The sequence below is a fragment of the Cynocephalus volans genome, chromosome 17, assembly GCF_027409185.1.
Source record: "Cynocephalus volans isolate mCynVol1 chromosome 17, mCynVol1.pri, whole genome shotgun sequence".
Classification (NCBI taxonomy): Eukaryota; Metazoa; Chordata; class Mammalia; order Dermoptera; family Cynocephalidae; genus Cynocephalus; species Cynocephalus volans.
Window position 1 is genome coordinate 9560035 of NC_084476.1, and position 16454 is coordinate 9576488.

The window sequence follows — 16454 nt, forward strand, 5'->3', positions numbered from 1 at the left end:
CTTAGTCCGAGCGCAGTGTGCTCCGGGACTCAGTTTCCCTATCCGGGATCTTGGTGGCAACAGCGGGACAGAAGTAGGCCTGACCCCCACTACAGGGCTTCGAAAGGCTGCTGTTATCTTCGTTATCACTACGGCTGCCCAGCGGGGTAACCGATGCGCTCCCGCGTCCGGGGGACCCGGCTGGTCCCCGCTCTCCCTTCCCCGCAGCGCCGCCCGGGGGCGGAGCCACCCGCGGCCCCCGAGGCTCCGCCCGCCTCCCAGGCCTGGGCCGGGTGCCGGAGCGGCGGCGCTAGGACCCGGCGGGCCGGGGCTGCGGCGGGGCCTGGGCGGCCTGAGGAGCGCGGACCCCGGCTCTCGGCTCCCGGCGCCATGTGAGGGGGCTCGGGGGCCGCGGGGGGCCGGGCGCTCCCCGGCGGAGGTGAGCGGGCGCCACGCGGGGGCGGGTAGCGGGAGGCGCGCGCCGCCTGCGCCCAGGGTGGGGGCATCGCCAACCGCTGAGGATGGGCATCGATGCGGGGGTCCCCGGGGCCCCCCTAGACCCACTCCCTCTTGGTAACCGTGCCCCGAGATCCCCATCCTCGTGCCCAAGGACTGTCGTGGGGTTCGCTGGGCCTCCTGCCGCTGACTACCCCGTCAGAGCTCGGGGACCCCGCCGCGGTCCTGCCTCTCTCCTCCTCCCAGCTGGGGTCGGGGCTCCCTACGCCCGGAGTGCGGAGTTGGGGAGGGGGTCGGCGCGAGGGGGCGCAGAGGTGAGTCCCTCCAGGTGGACCCACGGGCTCGCGCCCCTCATCATCTCGGGATTAGGACCCCCCTCCCCCTTCTCCCTGGAGCCCTCCTCCCACGCGGCTCGTGGGGCGTCCCGACCCTGCGGGAGGGTTCCCCAGGCTGGGAGAAGCAAAGCCCCCACACAGAAGGCAGGGTGTGCCCCCCACACGCTCGGCTCACGCTTCGGCCCGCTTGCACGTCCAGCCTTGGGGCTGAGTCCACGCTCCTGGGCCAGCGCTCTGGGCTGCCCCCACCCTGGCCTGAGCAAGACGCTCCCTAACAGGCCTGCTCCCCGGTAACGGGCCAGGTGCTGGGCGCACGCACACGGTGGCCTCAGCCCCGGTCCAGCGGAAGGGGATCCCCCTGGAAGTCCCTGTCAGGCTCAGCCCTGGGCTGCTTCCTGTAAACAAGCCTGTAAACAAGGCTCCCCAAGCCGGCTCTGGGCGGTTCTGCAAGGCACTTTGCCTCCCTGAACCTCAGTCTCCTCATCTGTGAAATGGGGAATAAGAGCTCCTACCATGCAGCGTTGCCAGGAGGATTCAGTGAGTGGGCGATGCTTAGCACGGCTCCCGCACACGTTCCTAGATATTAGGGAAAGTGGCTGGGTTGGGGGCAGGGGAGGAGATGCGATTCACGGGCAAACTCGCGGAGGGGCGGGCCTTGAACAACGAGTAGCCGCTAGACTCACAGCTGCTGGCATTGACCGAGCACTTTCAAGGCCTGTGCGCCCCTTGCCACATCTGCTTGAATCCTTCCAACAACCCTGTGAGTTACCTCCTCTTATTATTCCCATTCCACAGATGAGGAAACTGAGGCTCAGAGAGGTCACATGGCTTGCTCGAGGCCCCCCAGCCAGTAAGTGGTGGAACCGGGATTCGCACTGGCACCTGACATGCTGTACTGACCATGGCCTTCTCAGAGCAGGATTGTGACGGGGCTGACCATGGGGACGGTGGTCCTGGCTGAGGGCACTGCTCAGGCAAAGGTGGGAAAGTTGAGGGTGGGCTTGGGAACTGGAGTGCTCAAGTGTGTGGAGCATGGGGCATCCGCAGGAAGGGGCGTAACACGGAGGCGGCTGGAGCCGTGAGCGCCTTGATGCCCAAGGCGTCAGGGCTGATGGGGCGACGCTGGGGTTCGGGACTCCTGTCTTTTACCCTCACGACCTGCGAGTCCAAGGACAAGCCGCCCCTCCCTTATGATGAGCCTCAGTTTCCTGATCTGTACCGCAGCGACTGGGCCCGATGAGAGTCCGGGGCCTCCGTGGCTGGCGGTGAGGGACGGGCCCTGCAGAAACCCGAAACCCGGCGTGGGAAGAGGGGCTCCTGCGGGCAGGGGGCGGGGTTGGGTAGTGGGCGGAGCCAGGAGCCAACCAATCGGGAGCGGTGTTGTGTGGACAGCGTTTGGCCCGAGGTTCTCTGGCTATTCCTGGTGGCGGTGCAGGAGTAAACAGCCGCTAGGTCAGGGGGCGGATATAGTGGCAGGAGCTGAGAGGCCCCTGGAGGAGGGGACGGAGCTGACCAGCCCACTAAGCTGAAGGTAGGCTGGACACAAGTGCTCATTCTCTTTACAGATGGAGAAATTGAAGTCTGGAGAGGAGCTGCGTCCTGGGGAGGTGGGATGGGGAGCAGCTGGGGAGTGAGGCGCAGAGTCGGGCTGGTCCCCTCACGGCCGACCCGGCCGAGGCCTCTGGGGCTCGGGCAGGAAGGAAGGCTGCCCAAGGCTGCATTGTCTCCCAGCGGCCCGCCACCCACCTTCTGGGAGTGGGGCTGTGATCACAGCTGTTTGACAGATGAGGAGTCTGAGCCTTGGCAGGGACTGCGGAGCGAGAACTAGAACAGGGCCTCTCAAACTTGAGTCTATGCCCTTTAACCCCCCAAATCTTACTTGTTAATCAATTAATTCACTCAGCGATACTCCTGCACCTGCCACCACTGTGTCTGTGGAGGCACAGTGTGGGCTGGGTCCCCAGGGAGCTCTCAGCCTGGAGGGAGGTGAGGAACCAGGGAAGTTTCTGGTCCACCCCAGCCTTGCAGGATGAGTGGGAGTCAGGAGGATGCAGGAGGGAGGGTGTTCCGAGCAGAGGGGCATGACCACCAAGGCAGCTAGAGCAGAGGCATTGGGGACCTACACGAAGTGTTGCTCTATTCTGAGGCCACAGGGACTCAAGGCAGGTTTAGAGCAGGGTGTGAATAGGGCTCTTGCTGGGAGGGGGCAGGTCCCCCAGCAGAGGGGCCAGCTTTAGGCCTGCCAGCTTCCTGGGTGTGGGAAGGCCCCTGCTCAGGGAGGAGATTGGGCAGGGAGAGAGGCAGGGTTCTGCCTCTACCAGACTGTTTCCTGCCCTTTCTGGGCTTCAGTGTCTCCAAAACAGATATGGCCTTAAAGGTCTGGGTGCATAAGAGAGGTGGCAGGGGATAGAGAGGGTACAGCCTTTGACCGGCTGGACCCAGGGGAGGGGGCCCAGGCTATAACCCTTTCTGGTGGCTTGCAGGTGTGACCCCATATCCCCACCCCCAAGGCCGCCTGTAGGACGCCGGCTCCTACCCCTCAGCAGACACCGGAGAGAGATGAGTAGCAACAAAGTAAGTCCCTCTTCATTTCTCATCCTCATTGGAGCCTCTTCCTTCCCTCTGTGACATGGGCTCCTTTGGACCTGCCACAGACGCAGTCCACCGTGAGTCTCTCTTCCCCACCAAGGAGTGGCTGATGCCTGGGAGGTCCTGGTTTGAGCCCTGCTTCAGCCACTGATGTGCTGAGTGGCCTTGTGCAAGCTCCTGCCTCTCTCTGGGCCCAGGCTCATCTCTGTCTTCTTAGTCTTGACTGCCCTATCTGTGGTAAAGGACTGCCCTATCTGAGAAGGTGACTGTGGTGTGCTGTGCAGGAGATGGGGGTGGGAAGGTGAAGGTGGCCCAGAGGCTGGGGGAGGGGGCAGTGGTCAGAGCATCACCCTAAGGATGGCAGGATTCACCATCATTGATGCATTCATTCATTCATGCTTTCCTGAGCATCTACTATGTGCCTGGCTCTAGGAGTCACTGCAGCCTTGGCAGAGCCCGAGGTTTGGAGGTGGGGTAGGGTGGTGTTAGTTAAGGTCTATTGGGGAGAGAGGAACCACACAGTAGTTTGAATAGGGAAAGTTTAATGCAAAGAATTATCAACTATAATAGGGCATTAGAGTAATGAGGGATTGGAACTCAAAGGAATATAAGAATAGCAGATGTTAGGGTCACCCCAGTCCCCCACCAAGGGTTGAGAACTAGGCCTTGCTTGGAGAGGGTATGGTGACCCACTGGATGGCTTCAATACAAAAACTGCTCCAGGGAGAGGAAGCTGCTGGCTTCTGGGTGCAGCAGGCAGTTGAGTGCACTGCGGAAGCTGGACTTTGGAGAAGCTGGGATCACAGTGAGCCTGAAGGCAGGTGCTTGAGGAAGCTGCTGAGTGCTGCTGGCCTCTGGGCACTGGAGAAGATTCCTGTGCTGGAGAAGCCATGTGCACTGCAAGACCTACCTAGCAAACCCACCAGAGCCAAGAAGCAAATGCTTCTCCTCCTGTAAAGTCTCTTCAGCTCCCTCTACTTTCTAAGCTTAATATGCAGCCAGCTGGCAAGGAAAAATATTTAAAGGGCCCAGATCCATTTTCACACAGCAAGCAACAAGGATGAACTTGGAGCTGAGAGGCTCCAAGTTATTGATAACTTATAGAGCGTTACTGTTAGGGAAAGACCCGGACTCTGTCACTCAGATGTCTCACCTATCTCCAGGCATCCTCTTAGCTGCAGCTGGAGGGAATACTGACACTCACATCCAATTCAGTCCAGCAAACCCTCCCTGAGAACCTTCTGTGTTCCAGGGCCTGCCCTGGGATTTAGGATACAGTGGGTGTGAGGCTGACCCAGCCCCAGCCCTCAGCGATCATGGTCTAATTGTGGGGGATGGCAGTTTGAATGCAATGTGATCAGTGATGTGACAGGGGGAGTCCAGAGGGTTGGAGGAGGCCTTCCTGGAGAAGGTAGTGTCTGAACATGTCTGAAATGAAGAGCAAGAGCAGCTAGGCGTGGTGGGTGGCAAGGAGGTGGGGCACCGAGCTTGCAGGGTGGCTGGCCCTCACTGGCCTCTCCTCTCTCCAGGAGCAGCGGTCAGCAGTGTTCGTGATCCTCTTTGCCCTCATCACCATCCTCATCCTCTACAGCTCCAACAGTGCCAATGAAGTCTTCCACTACGGCTCCCTGCGGGGGCACATCCACCGGCCCGTCAACCTCAAGAAGTGGGGCATCACTGATGGCTACGTCCCCATTCTCGGCAACAAGGTAGAGCGACCACTTTGGGGAGCTCCTTGGGAGCTGCCTGGTAGCTGATCCTCTCCACTGCCCACCATCGCTGCCCTCTCTTCCTCCACCTCTCCTCTCCACCACCCCCATCCATCCTAGAGGAAAGGGTGGACCCCAAGAGTCAAGGCCCTGGCCTCCAGTGACTTCAGCCCTTTGTTTGCTGTGCGACCTTAGATAAGTGCCCTGCCTCTCTCCTCTCCAAGGTCCCACCCTCAGTGCTAATATCCTACTGTCTTCTGAGTCAGAATTCCTTCAGAAACATGTCTCTGGTTTTCACTGATCTCTGTCTCTGCTGGGGATAGGGAGCAGGACACTGGGGTACGTGACAACACAAAAGCAGGAATAATAATGGCTGCCCTTTGTCAAGTGCCTGCTGTGGCCAGCCACTGGGACCCTCAGTAGTCCTCAGACAGATCTGTGTGTGAGGTCAGCATTATTATTTCCCTTGAAGAGATGGGGTAGCCAGGGCTCAGGGAAGTGAAGTCACTTATCCAAGGCCACACAGCAGGTGGAGGGGACAGGGTACTTTCCCAACCCATGCTGAGTTGCAGCTGCATAGATAGAGAAGCCAAAAGTTATTTCTGGGGACTTCTGCTTGCCTTGGGTAGCCATGAAATTCATGCTGTATTTCTGAGGTTCACCCTGTAGTACCTCTCTCTCCTCCGTCACTGACCCTTCTTTTGTTTTTTTTTTAAAGATGACTGGTAAGGGGATCTTAACCCTTGGCTTGGTGTTGTTAGCACCACGCTCACCCAGTGAGCTAACCAGCCATCCCTATATGGGATCCGAACCCGTGGCCTTGGTGTTAGCACCACACTCTCCCAAGTGAGCCACGGGCCGGCCCCCTAAATTTTCTTTAGGGCCTCAGGACACACCCTCACTGGGAAAGGGCCCATCAGCAGGTGTTTAGATACAGAAGGACCTGAGTCTTTCTCTACCCTAAGAACCCTTGAAAAAGGAATAAAAAGGTAGACCAGGGAACAAGTGGGACAGTTTGAGTATGAGTGATGTGGAGGGGAAGGAGGCAGAGCCTGGCTTGTAGCTGCTTCCAGCCTAATAAAGGAAGCCAGAAAATTAGAGCTCAGGAAAGTTGGGAAAACCCTCAGCTGAGGTACATGGGACATGTTGCTGGATCTTAGGGTAAGGGCTCAGGGAAGGCTGCCTGGGGGAGGTGACATTTGAGCTTAGCCTTGAAGAACTAACAGAAATTCCATCGGCAGAAAATAGACTCCAGAGAGCATGTGATTCCAGCCTGTTCATTTCACCCATGGGGACACGGAGGCCCAGAGTGGCTTTCACACCCTTCCTTAATAACGAGGAGGTATCTTGTTGTGGGTGGTGTGGAAATGTCATGGGTGCGTCCAGGGAGATGTCCTTTGGGGAGCTGAGGCCGAGGCTGGGGATCTGTGGTCACATAGACCTGGGTTCAGATCCTGGCCCTGCACTTTTCTGCTGTGTGGCCCACTGTTCTCCTGCTTGTTAACTGTGCCCCAACTGAGTGGCCTTCTCCTGGTCCTCAACACTCCATCTTGATTCCCACCGCAGAGTCTCTGTGCTTGCTATTCCTCCTGCCTTGAATGCTTTTCCCTTGGTGGCTCCTTCTCATCCTTCAGGTCTCAACTCAGAGAGGCTTCCCCGGATGACCTTTCTAAAGCAGCCTCCGCTCCCATCACTCTTGAGCACCTGTCCCTGTTTTATTTTTTTCCTAGCATGTATTACTTATGGTCACTCTCTGTCTCCCCATCTGTAAGCTTTTTGAGGGTGGGAGGTGGGTCTCTTTTGCTCATTGCTCTGTCCCCAGTACTTGGCCATTAGCCAGCTTGCTATAAATATTTGGTGCATGTTGAATGAATGGGCTTCAGTTTCCCTGTCTTTAAAATGGACCTAATAATTCCTCGCTCCTGGAAGCCTGGATGTATGGAGCACAGGGCCTGGCACAGGGTGGCCATGATAGTGTTGACTTTCCTTGCCCTCCAGACGCTGCCCTCCCGGTGCCACCAGTGTGTGATTGTCACCAGCTCCAGCCACCTGCTGGGCACCAAGCTGGGCCCCGAGATCGAGCGGGCCGAGTGCACGATCCGCATGAACGATGCGCCCACCACGGGCTACTCAGCAGATGTGGGCAACAAGACCACCTTCCGTGTGGTGGCCCATTCCAGTGTATTCCGTGTGCTGCGGAGGCCCCAGGAGTTTGTCAACCGAACCCCCGAAACTGTGTTCATCTTTTGGGGCCCCCCAAGCAAGATGCAAAAGCCCCAGGGCAGCCTTGTGCGTGTCATCCAACGGGCAGGCCTGGTGTTCCCCAACATGGAGGCCTATGCCCTCTCTCCCACCCGCATGCGCCAATTTGACGACCTCTTCCGGGGTGAGACAGGCAAGGACAGGTACCAGCTGCCCACCTGCCCCCTCTGGCCAGTCCCGTGCTCCCCCTCAGCATGCTCCGCCCAGAGGGCCTGTTGCTCCCAGCATGCACTGCTCTGAGGGTGTGGTAGCTGCTTGCTACCCTCTGGTCAGGTTTCCTAGGAAGGTTTTCATCATGTCCAGCTGTTAACAGGGGTCATTCCAACTTGCTCTGCATGGCCTCATCTCCCCAGGAGGGCTTCTTCCTGGTATGCATTGCTTTGAGGGAACAAGGGCTCCCAGCATGCTCTGCTCTAAGGTCACACCGTCATTAGCATTTTTCTAGGAGAGCTCCCCACAGCAAACCTAATGTGAAGTCTCGACTATTCCCAGCATGCCTTGCTTTAAGCACACAGTTGCTCCCAGCATACTCTATTCTAAGGCTACATCATTCCCAGCATGCCCTGCTCTGACTAATTTGCCTAGAAAAGCTAGGCCAGTATTGTCCAATGTAAATATAATGCGAGCCACGTACGTAATTAAAATGTTTATAGTAGCCACACTAAAAAGTATAAAAAGAAACAGATGCAGTTAACTTCAATATATTTTATTTAACCAATATGTTCAACATACAGCTCCTGTACATATTTTGTTAGATTTATGCCTAAATATTTAAAAATTTTTGGAGCTCTTACAAATAGTATTAACAAAATTTTTTTGTTTCCCAATTGTTCATTGCTAGTATGTAGAAATACGATTGATCTTTGTGCATTGACCTTGTATCCTATAACCCTGCTAAAGTCACTTATTGGTTCTAGAAGATTTTTGTAGATTCTTAGGGACTTCCTATGCAGGTAATCATGTTGTATGCAAATGAGGACAATTTTCTTTCTTCTTTCCAATCTGTATGTGTCTTAATTCTTTTTCTTGCCTTATTGCACTGGTGACAATTTTCAGTACAATGTTGGAAGTGGTGAGAATGGACTTCCTTGCCTTAATCCTAGTCTTAGGTGAGAAAACTAAGACTTTCTTGGTCTTCGTTTTTTGTCACTGAATATGATGCACTCTGTTGATTTTTTTGTAGCTTCCTCTTGTCAGGGTGAGAAAGTTCCCTTCTCTTAGTAGTTTGCTGAGCATTTTTATTACCAGATATTGATTTTTTTTTCTTGTGGCTGGTCAGTATGGGGATCCAAACAGATGTTGAATTATATCAAATGTTTTTCTGCAGCAATTGATATAATCATGTGGTTTTTCTTAAGACTATTAATATGGTGGGTTATACTGACTGATTTTTTAATATTGATTCAGCCTTGCATTTCTGGAATAAACCCCACTTGGTTTTGGTGTATTTTTATATATTGCTGGATATGATTTGCTAATATTTTGTTAAGATTTTTGTGTGTCTCTGTTCATTAGAGATATTGGTCTGTAGTTTTGGTTGTACTGTCTTTGCCTGGTTTTGGTATCAGGGTCATGCTGGCCTCAGACAGTGAATTGAGAAATGTTCCCTATTGTATTTCCTAGAAGAGATTGTGTAGAATTGGTGTTATTTCTCTTTAAATGTTTGGTGGAATTTGCCAGTGAAACTATCTGGACATGGAGAGTTCTTTTCAGAAGGTTTTTAGCTATGAATTCAATTTCTTTAATAGTTACAGGATGTTCGGGTTATCTGTTTCATCTTGGATGAATTTTGGTAGCTTGTGGGTTTAAGAGATTGGTCCATTTCATCTAAGTTGTCAAATTTATGTATATAGTTGTTTGTGGAAACTTCTTATTATTCTTTTAATGTCTACAGGGCCTATGGTGATTTCCCCTCTTTTATTCCTGATCTTGGTAATTTGTGTGTTCTCTCTTTTTTTCTTTGTCAGTCTTGCTAGGGGTATATATATGTTTTTTAATCTTTTCAAAGAATCACCGTCCACCAAGTATATGCAAAACATTTTCAGTTCAACATGTAATCAATATCGAAAAATTATCAGTGGCATATTCTACATTTTTCATATCATCTAAGAAATCTAGTGTGTATTTGCACTTACAGCACATGCCAACCACATGTCGAGGGCTCAGTAACCACACGTGGCTAGTGGCCGATGTAGTGGAAGCACAGCTCTAGGGTCTTGGCTACTCTTCCATGCCTTGCTGTGAACTGCAGTCACTCCAGCATGACCTTCTCTGATTAGTCTTTCCGTAGGAGTTTGTTCCTAGCGTGCGCACAGCTGCTTTTAGCATGCTCTGTGGTCATGGTCACTCCCAGTTTGCCCAGCTGTGGCCAGTCTCCCCAGGAGTTTATTCTCAGCATGCCCAGTTCCCACTCTTTCCCTCAAGGGAGCTCACTCCACACCCCTCATCTCTGCTAGGACAAACCTTCTATGAGCATGCCATGCTCCCACAGTGGGGCTGGACAGGGGGTTACTGAAGTGGGGGTGGGGCCCCAGTGGGTGGGTGTGAGGAGTTCCTGGAAACTCCTGTGGGGTGACCATTCCTCCCTGCCTGCTCCCACCCCTGTCTGCATGCCCCTTCACCATGACCGCTCTCTGCCTCCAGGGAAAAGTCCCATTCGTGGCTGAGCACAGGCTGGTTTACCATGGTGATTGCGGTGGAGTTGTGTGACCACGTGCACGTCTATGGCATGGTTCCCCCCGGCCACTGCAGGTGAGCACTCCTAGCCAGTGCCCTCCCTGGACAATGTCCAGCCACTGGCCATGGGATGGAGCTGGGGGGCCTGGAAACCTTAGCTGGGGTAATTTCCAGGGCCTTTATTGTGGTATTCAAACTGCTCAGCAGAGATCTACGCTCCTTGGAGCTACTGCAGGGGCCTCCACCCCAACCTCAGCCAGAGTTTGTTCATTAACAATTTTTATAATTATATGAAAAGCCCTCAGGTGACAGCTGTACTTTACTGAGTGGTGACCCTGGACCAAGCATGGCTACATTTACTGCCTCATTACTCCTCACAGTGACCCTGAGGGATAGGTACTGTCATTCTCCCCATTTCATAAATGAGAAAAACTGAGCAGGATGTTTTGTGAGTGGCCTAAGGTCCCACAAACAGTAGGAGGTGGGGTCAGGCTCCAGAGCTCACAGCCCTTACCACTACCCTTCACTGCTTCCCTACTGGAGAAAAGAAAAGGTTCCACTACATTAACAAAAAAAATCAAGGTTACAAATCTATTTCACTCTATGCCCAATTTACATATGGGGAAACTGAGGCCCAGGGATGGGAAGGGATTCCCCCCATTGAGATCCTATAGCAGGTGAGGGGCTGAAGGAGCAAGGACCCTGCCAGTGCCCACCTGCCCTGACGACCCCCATCTGCTCTGACCCAGTCAGCGGCCCCACCTGCAGCGCATGCCCTACCACTACTATGAGCCGAAGGGGCCAGATGAGTGTGCCACCTACATCCAGAACGAGCACAGCCACAAGGGCAACCACCACCGCTTCATCACCGAGAAGAGGGTCTTCTCGTCCTGGGCCCAGCTGTATGGCATCACCTTCTCCCACCCCTCTTGGACCTAGGCCATCCTGCCTGTGGGACCTCAGGAGGGACGCAGAAGTGGCTCTTTGCCCAGCCACTGGACCATGGGCCATCTTCTGGCCAATCAAGGCTGGCTGGCATGTCTCCCAGCCAATCAGGGCCTTGATGAAGGTGTATTCTCCAGCCTATCAGGGCCTGGGGGCATCTCTCGGCCAATCAGGGATTTGGGATTCTATGTGGTTAATCAGCGGTGTCAGGGTCTGAGCATAGTCAATCAGGGTATAGGGGTATTTCTGAGTCAATCTGAGGCTAAGGACATGTCCTTTCCCATGAGGCCTTGGTTCAGAGCCCCAGGAATGGACCCCAAATTACTCCCTACTTGGCTGGGACAGTGGGGTCCTGTCCCAGGAAGCTGGGAACTCTGTGTAGCTCCCTCAATTCCCAGCATCAGAAAGCGAGATTGTATCGATAGGAGCTGTGCAAAGGTCAGCAGGAGAATGTGTGGGGTTGTGGAAGTTGTGGGGGTTGTGGGGGTGGCCCAGAGGTGGGAGGCTGGCATCCAGGTCTTAGCCCTGCCTTGAGTGACTTTGAACAAACCCCTCCCCCTCTCTGGGCACCTTCTGCCCAGGTCAGGTTTTAATGTGGTGTCTTCGATCCTTTCCCACCTACCCCACTGACCACCCTTGGCTCTGTTCTCCCTAAGACTGAATCCCCCCAGCCACTATCCTATGCTGGAAGGCTCAGCTCCCTTGGGGGTCTGGGGTGCTCTCCCCCACCTCCTTCTGGAAAACTAGGGTATTTCTGCGCAAATGCCCCCAGAGTTGGGGGACTCTGACAGGAGTGGAACAGACAGCTATTTTCTCAGCCCCTCATCCTAGCTGCCATTATCTTGGCTCTTAAAGGGCCAGGCTTCCTTTTCTACTACCCAGCAGTGAGGTTTTCCACCTGTTAGAGGGGACTTCAAGGCCGAGGAAGGGGGGTGCCCCTGCCACACTGGGGTTTCATGCAGCCATTTTGTCTGGAGCCGCTGGGGATTTCTGGGGCGCTCCCGGAGCCGTGTGGCCTGGGTTCTGTCCCTTCACTCTACATCAGGCACTTTATTAAAGCTGGGCCTTAGTGGGGTGTGTTCGGGAGCCTAGAGGGAAGGGCTTCCGGAGGAGGCTGTGGAGGGGGAGGGATCGGGTGGAGGAGGCCAGCAGCGAGCCATTGCACATTGGGTTGATGGGGGGTGGGGCGGTGACGCTCCAGACTTGGTTTTGTAATGATTTGTACAGGAATAAACACACCTAAGCTCTGGCCTCATGTTCTGTGTTTCCTGGTTGGAGCTCGGCCCTCTGTGGCTGCGCACTGCGGGCATCCTCAGGTCCGAGCCCACGCCCTCTGGGCTCACAGAAGCCGGCAGCGCTGGGCTTTTGCAGCTGGCCAGTGAGTCATGCATTTTGCAGTTTGGGCCAAGACCTGCCAGTTCTGGGGGTGGGGGGTGCGCAGTCAAGCCCCCCTGGCTCTTCCTGCCCCTGCCTCTCCCCACCTGTGTGACCTTGGACAAGTCACTTCACCTCTGAGAGCCCCAGTTCCCTCAAGGGAACTCCCCCAAGGAGCCCAGGTTCTAGGGAGGAGAGGGGCCCCATGATGAGCTCTGGGAAGGATTCCTGCAGAAGTTGGGGGAGTTCCTGGCAGGGAGAGCAGAAGGGGTGTGGGGGTGCAGGGGAAAGATATCCCATCACAGAAAGCGCCTGCAGAGAAGCTGGTGGGAGAAGGCCAGAGCGGATGAGCAAGAGCCAGGGGCGGCAGGCCTGGGGGAGGGGTCAGCTCTAGGGCTTGGGGCCCTGAAGGGCAGGGAACCCAAATTCCCTGCCTGGCCCAACAGGAGGGTCTGGGGGGGCTACAGCCCCAGCAGGCTGTGGGGAGAGGTGCACTGCCTTTGCTGCTAGCCTCTCAGTAAGAGGGCTGTTTATTCCAGGTTGGCAGGAAGCAGGGGTCTGTGACTCGGAGATTACAACCTGTTTGGGCAGATAAAGTGCCCTTGGGAGCGAGGCCTAACAAAGGGTGACTGTGTGAGACAAGGGCAAGCGGCCTGCCAGGGTCTCCCAGGGGAGACGGGGATGGGAAAGCAAGTGTTCCCTGGGCACTGGGCCAGTGGGACGGTGGCCAGCGGGGCTGGGAGGCAAGGATGGCACCTTGCACTTGTCTCTTAATTCACGCTATCAGCCAGCAGCCGCGTTCCATGCACTGCGTTAGGTACAACTGATAGGGCAGGGGGACCTGAATGAAAGCCTGGTGTTGACACCCACAGCCTGCTGAGGTGTGGTGGGGGGCGCAGCTCTGAGGTCACAGCTAGAGGGAGCATTGAGGCCAGAGGGCAAAAGGCCATGCGTGCAGCCAGAGGGTGGCAAAGCCTTGATCCTTCTTGCTCAGAGAAGTCAAGCGGGACAGCTGCAGGATGGGCAGGAGGCTGCGGGCCCAGCCAGATGCAGCAATGGTGGGTGGGGGTGTTCTGGAGGGGAAGGGCCTCCTTGCAGAGTCATCACAAGGGAAGCCTAAAGCCCTGCCTGGGAAGGGGGATATGAGGATAGGGCACGTTTCCCACCCTGTGCAAAGGCTTCTGGGAATGTGGGCCCAGGCAGAGGTTTCCAGGTAGACTTTATCCCAGAATGTCGTGGCTCTTCTGCCTGCCTGCTGGTGGGCATGAAGGGGAGGCGGGTAGGAGGGCATCCAGAGGGGGCAGGTTGCTGGGGGGCGACCCTGGGGAAGTTCAGTTTAACATCAGGAAGTGAGACTCTGATGGCTGATGCTGAGGGCAGGAGCACAGGGCCTAGTCCCCAAACCCTCAAACTCCTTCAGGTGGGACCCAACAGAGACTGGTCTGCTCCCCACCTCTTCCTGGGCCTCTTTGCTCTGGAAACATCTCCTCAGTCGGCATTCAAGGCCCTCCTGCACCTGCACGTGCCTCTGTACCCCTCTCCCAGTTCCCCAGTGATACCTCAGGACTTCCTCATCTCTCTGGGAAGGGCACTACCTATTTCCTGGGGGTGGGGGATCTCCTACTGTGTCTCCCACCAGCTGCAAACCCAGGGAGTGGCAGCTGTTTCCTGTCATCCAGCTGTTTCCTTCGGATGCTCAGCAGCTCCACCAGCCTCACCAGCAGGCCCACTTGGGGCAGCCCCGAGCTCCCAGCCCTGACCTCCCTGCATGCTGACCCGTGGATCCAGCTGCAAACCTCTGAGTGAGGCAGCCCCAGAATTACCCTCCCACGCTAGCTCATTTTCAAGTCTTAGAATTTAGCCAAAATATTTTTAAGTTTTTTAAAAAATTGGTTTCATTTTTATATGTTTATGTTTTTAGGTATTTTTTGTTATAAAATAACTTAAACCATACAAATGATATAGGGTAGAAAGCGAGGGGGTCACTCAGTGCTACTCCTTGTTAACACAGTCTAGAGTATAACCTTCCAGATTTTTCCTCCATGCAATTTTTCCTTTCCTTCCCTCCCTCCCTCCCTTCCTCCTTCCCTCTTTTCTTCCTTCCCTCCATCCTTTGTCCTTCCTTCCCTTCCTCCCTCCAACCCTCCCTCCCTCTCTCCCTTTTTTTTCTTTCTTTAGGTTACTGCTGGAAAGTAAAACCTGAAACTTTAATATCCCAGCATTGGTAGAAAATACATAGGTCACGTGCAAATAAAATAATTAAAACAGGTACTTAAAACTTTTTTATTTAAAAAAATTATTTATCTTATTTTAGAAATTGTGGTTAAAAAAAAAAACCACAAACTTCAAATTTATCATCTTAACCATTTTCACACTGTTGTGCAACAGATCTCCAGAAAGTTTTCGTCTTGCGGGTCTGAAACCCTCTACCTAACAGGCAACTCCCCTTTCCCTCCTCCCCCTGGTCCTTGGCAGCCACCGTTCTGCTTTCTGTTTCCATGAGTTTGAGGACTTTAGGTACCTCATACATGGAATCATACAGTATTTTTGTGTTTTTGTGACAGGCTTATTTCATTTACCATAATGTCCTCAAGTCTTATCCATGTCAAAATTGTTTTATACATGGAGTAGTGGATGCATGTCTTATGTAAAAGCAGAAAAGCTTGGGGAAGGCTTCAAGTAAGGAGTGATGTCTCACTCCCAGCCAGGGGGCCTGCCCTCCCGGTTCCTCCTTCATCAGCTCTAAGATGTTATCAACTTGATTGTAAGACATTACTTTAACTTTGCAGAGCTAAAATGCAAAAAGAAAAAAAGGAATAGATTTCACACTCACGCATGCACATGCACACACCTGCATGTTTAGAGGTGTTTTTATGCAGGTGGGATCAGACCGGTGCAATTGGGCTTTTTGCTTATTTCTCCCCAATGCTATGCGTGTCTGGGACCTCTTGCTTCACCAGCCACAAAGAACTTTTTTTTTTTTTTATCTCACACAGACCCAGCAGCAGAGTCACCAGTTTCCTATCCATCGTGCTTGTGCCACCATCCGAGTTGGCCCCTGCTGGCACTAGAAAATCTTCCTGTAAGAATTTTGTGCCCACATGTGTTTCCTTGAAATGGATTTCTAAAAGTAGAAGGGTGCACACCCACGACATTTTTTGAGAGGGCCTTTCAAACAGCTTCTAATGCTGAACCTCTGACCTACCGTTCCTACCCTCCTACAGATGGGGGAACTAGGGTCCCAAGAAGGAAGGATTTGTCTGACCTCACAGGTGGCAGGCTGGGACCAGATCCAGGCCTCTTGGCATCCTGGCTGCTGGTGTTGCTAAGGCACTACTACCACCTGAGGCGGTCTCACTCTCCTGGTAATCTCACTCTCTTGCTCACCTTCCATGGCTCCCTAGTGCCTACAAGACAAATTCCAAATTCAATCCACCCAATTGTCTGGGGCTGCTGACTTCAGGGTTGTGATGTGGTCTGTTGGTCAAGTGCGTGAGTTCTGAAGCTGGATGGTCCTGAACTCCTGTCCTCACCCTGCTACATTATTGAGCACCTAATACTATGCGTCAGCCTCCCTGCAAAATGCTGGATAAACACATCGCTTTCTCCCAAGGAACCTCAGGCAAGCTATTTTATGCACCAGCCTCACATTCCTCTTCTGTGTTTAAGGATTCACAGACATGGTTGGAATCCACTGCTCCGCCTAGTGCCTGGCACACAGTGAGTACTCATTAATGGGCATAAACTATTCTTTTTGTAGGATTGTCAGGCCCCCATCTGGGTACTCAGAGTGTTAGGAATGTCCCACACCCTAGCGTGCACTCACTGGGAGCTGCCTGGCAGCTCCATGGCGGCAGGGCTGGTATTTATAGTCTTCTACTCAACCACCAGCCTGGAGATGGGTACTTGGGGGGACTTTGGGGTCCTGGGGAGTTTCAGTAGCAGAGGAGCTTGCAGGGCCCCTCCCAACAGGGTAGGAGCTGTCCCAGGTAGGTCGTGGGCCAGGGCCTCTGGGCAGGGTCTGAAGAAGGGCCGGGGGACTGTGGCCAGCAAAGCCCCAGAGTCCATGCCTTGGACCCCATCCCTCCCTGGTCTGGCCACTCTCTGCCACCAATGTACTGTAGGATCT

The 16454-nt window shown here is 54.0% G+C and overlaps 1 protein-coding gene across 3 annotated transcripts; it reads left to right on the plus strand.

The window, feature by feature from the left end:
* Positions 1-283: 283 nt before the first annotated feature.
* On the plus strand, positions 284-11041 carry ST6GALNAC6 (ST6 N-acetylgalactosaminide alpha-2,6-sialyltransferase 6). Of its 3 annotated transcripts, XM_063081970.1 has the most exons (7): positions 284-418; positions 1566-1620; positions 3254-3344; positions 4889-5068; positions 7067-7473; positions 9974-10081; positions 10756-11041. In XM_063081970.1, the coding sequence occupies exons 2-7, from the start codon at positions 1595-1597 to the stop codon at positions 10943-10945; spliced, it is 1002 nt and encodes a 333-aa protein (XP_062938040.1). In that variant the 5' UTR covers positions 284-418; positions 1566-1594; the 3' UTR covers positions 10946-11041. The 3 variants fall into 3 exon arrangements, with proteins under 3 accessions (XP_062938040.1, XP_062938042.1, XP_062938041.1); XM_063081972.1 differs by lacking the exon at positions 7067-7473 and having other exon boundaries at positions 10760-10847; XM_063081971.1 differs by lacking the exon at positions 7067-7473 and having other exon boundaries at positions 10756-10843.
* Positions 11042-16454: the final 5413 nt, after the last annotated feature.